This window comes from Pyrus communis, chromosome 8 (genome assembly GCF_963583255.1).
Source record: "Pyrus communis chromosome 8, drPyrComm1.1, whole genome shotgun sequence".
Lineage (NCBI taxonomy): Eukaryota > Viridiplantae > Streptophyta > Magnoliopsida > Rosales > Rosaceae > Pyrus > Pyrus communis.
This window is the reverse complement of record NC_084810.1, coordinates 20,981,289-20,983,698: the sequence shown is the minus strand read 5'-3', so window position 1 is coordinate 20,983,698 and position 2,410 is coordinate 20,981,289. Positions and strand designations below refer to the sequence as shown.

Below are 2,410 nucleotides of genomic sequence, written 5' to 3'. Positions count from 1 at the left end.
TGAATTAATTATATGGTTTATCTCTTGTGTTTCCCTTTTTTTTTTGGGGTCGAATATCCCTGGTGTTTCTAAATTCCAAATCTGGTTATATCAGATAAAAAGTCAGAAGATAGGAACATGACCTAATAGTTGGTGGCTTGTAAAATATGGATTAAAGGTCAACTCAAAGGAGCTCTCAATGGTCCATATCCACTACAATTTTATCCTTCATTTCCAAACCCAAACACACATCAAAGTAAAACCCACAAGAAATTTAAGCTGAAGAAACACATAAATTAAGAAAGATGTAACATACAGATAATTAAGCTAGCCACAAAGCAAATCCCAAACCCTAGCTAGCTAGAGATTCATGAATTTGCAAATCTCATGGCTAATCTTATTTTATAGTAAGTTCTAAAACCCAGCTTTTACAGTCTTTTTCTTATTTATAGAGACCATAACAGCTTTCTTCTTTGAGTTTAGATCATGGCTTGCTTCGATCATTTGTGGCAGCCGCATGAGCTGCAGCTGCAGTTTGAGCCACACTTGCAGTCATTCTCTGTTCCATAGCTCATCTCAGACCCCTCAGGGAACCTGCAATAATAATGATAATATAGTCAATTTCATTTTTTTTAGAACCCCTAAAAAGTCATTCGGCACTCCTTGAAGAGTAAATTCTCTATATATTTCTATGTGATTAGAGTAGAGAATGACATTTTTTAAATGCTAATAAGTACTTTTACAGTACGCTTTAAACCTATTTTCGGAATACATTTAATTAACCTTGGTTAATAAAACAGTCCTTATAAAAACTTACATCTGCACCGGTGCAACTCCAGCAATGATGGTCTCAGTGGAAGTGGTCTCGGAGTAGCTCAAGTCAGGGTACATGCCACATCTACACGTATATACAAAAAGAAAACAATTGACATTATTAGTAAAAAGACTAATAATTAAGAATTATAGAGATTGATGATCATATATATGCTGGTTAGGGGAATAGAAGAATTACTTGCAGCCACTGCCGCACTTGCAGTCACTACCACAGCTGCAATTGCAAGACATTTTCTTCAAGAGTTGGCAAAAGGACAAGGAGAAGAGTGCTGTTGTGCTGGGAATTGAATTCACTCAAAGCCTCGGATGATTTTTCTTGTGAGGGTCTGAAATGCTATTTATAGTACCGGTGAAGGTTGAAGTGGTTGAGATCCACCGTACACGTGGATCGTTCCTAGATGTCTATATATGCGGGATTGTTATAGTTTACAGAGATTACTGGCCCTAGCCAACCATCCACAATTCATATTTGTAGGAATTTTTTTTTTTGGTGTAACTAGATCATTGACACGTGGTATCGATGTCATTAACATTTATGTTTGAATGGTAACACATTTATACTTTAGAGATCCTTACTGTTTTTTACTGTGTCTAAATGTCACAGTATAAAGTAATTATCAAACACTAACCTAACTTAAACTCTTAGCAAAGATCGATCATTTGTTCTATTCACTCTATTTGTACTATTATTACAGAAAAGTTTAGCTGAGTTCAAATTTTATAGATAATAATTGTAGAATCAAACAAAAAATAAAAATAAAATATAAAAAATAAAAAATAAAAAATAAAAACTTCAAAGATGCTATTCACAACATAAGTACAGCATCAATGTTTAAAATAGAAACTTAAGGATCTTATTTCTTATCACTCATGTGCACCACTCAAATTTAATTCCATCAACTTGTTATTTGCGAGGAGTTCTTTCATTTCATTTATTTATAAATAATAATAGTCCCATCTTTCGGTCTTCTCCGCAGGACAAAGCGCATTTGCGTCCACAAGTGGTCGTCTTTTACTAAAGGGTACAAAACCTTTAGTTTTTGGTTTTTTTTTTTTTTCTTTTTTTACCTTTTGTTATGAACAAGAGTTATTGATTTTTTTTTAATGATCAATATTATCTACACTAAAGGGAAAAGAGATGAGTTTAACCTCACAATAAGCTAGCAATAATATAATTCAAATTCGCATTTGACGAGAATCGAATCTATGACCTCTCACTTACAAGTAAAAAATAATTCTAATAGACCATACTACTAAGTAGCACCAGAGTTATTGATTTTAATTTGGATAAACTTCAGTAAGTGATTTTATGAATCCGTTTGATAATTTTTGGTTTTTAGTTTTTAATTATGGTGTTTGGGAGTTAGGGAGAGAGAGAAAAGAGTGGTGAAGAGAAGAGAAATAAAGGACAATTTGACTAAAAATAAAATCTTAAAAGTGAGAATAACTTAAAATAAATTTTAATTTTAATTTTGTGTTTCTTTTCTTGTGTTCTTATACATTTCTTGAACGTATCTTTTACCATCTTTTTTTAACTCATAGCTAACAAAAATAAATAAAATCTGAAAAACTAAAAACAAAAAAATGAAATGGTTAT

The 2,410-nt window shown here is 32.0% G+C and overlaps 1 protein-coding gene across 1 annotated transcript; it reads right to left on the bottom strand.

Annotated features, from left to right (window-relative positions):
- Positions 1 to 252: 252 nt before the first annotated feature.
- LOC137741562 (metallothionein-like protein type 2) lies at positions 253 to 1,148 on the bottom strand. Its single transcript, XM_068481257.1, has 3 exons — positions 992 to 1,148; positions 797 to 877; positions 253 to 573 (listed from the first exon to the last, which is right to left on the bottom strand). Exons 1-3 carry the CDS (start codon positions 1,042 to 1,044, stop codon positions 480 to 482), a joined length of 228 nt encoding a protein of 75 aa, XP_068337358.1. The 5' UTR covers positions 1,045 to 1,148; the 3' UTR covers positions 253 to 479.
- Positions 1,149 to 2,410: the final 1,262 nt, after the last annotated feature.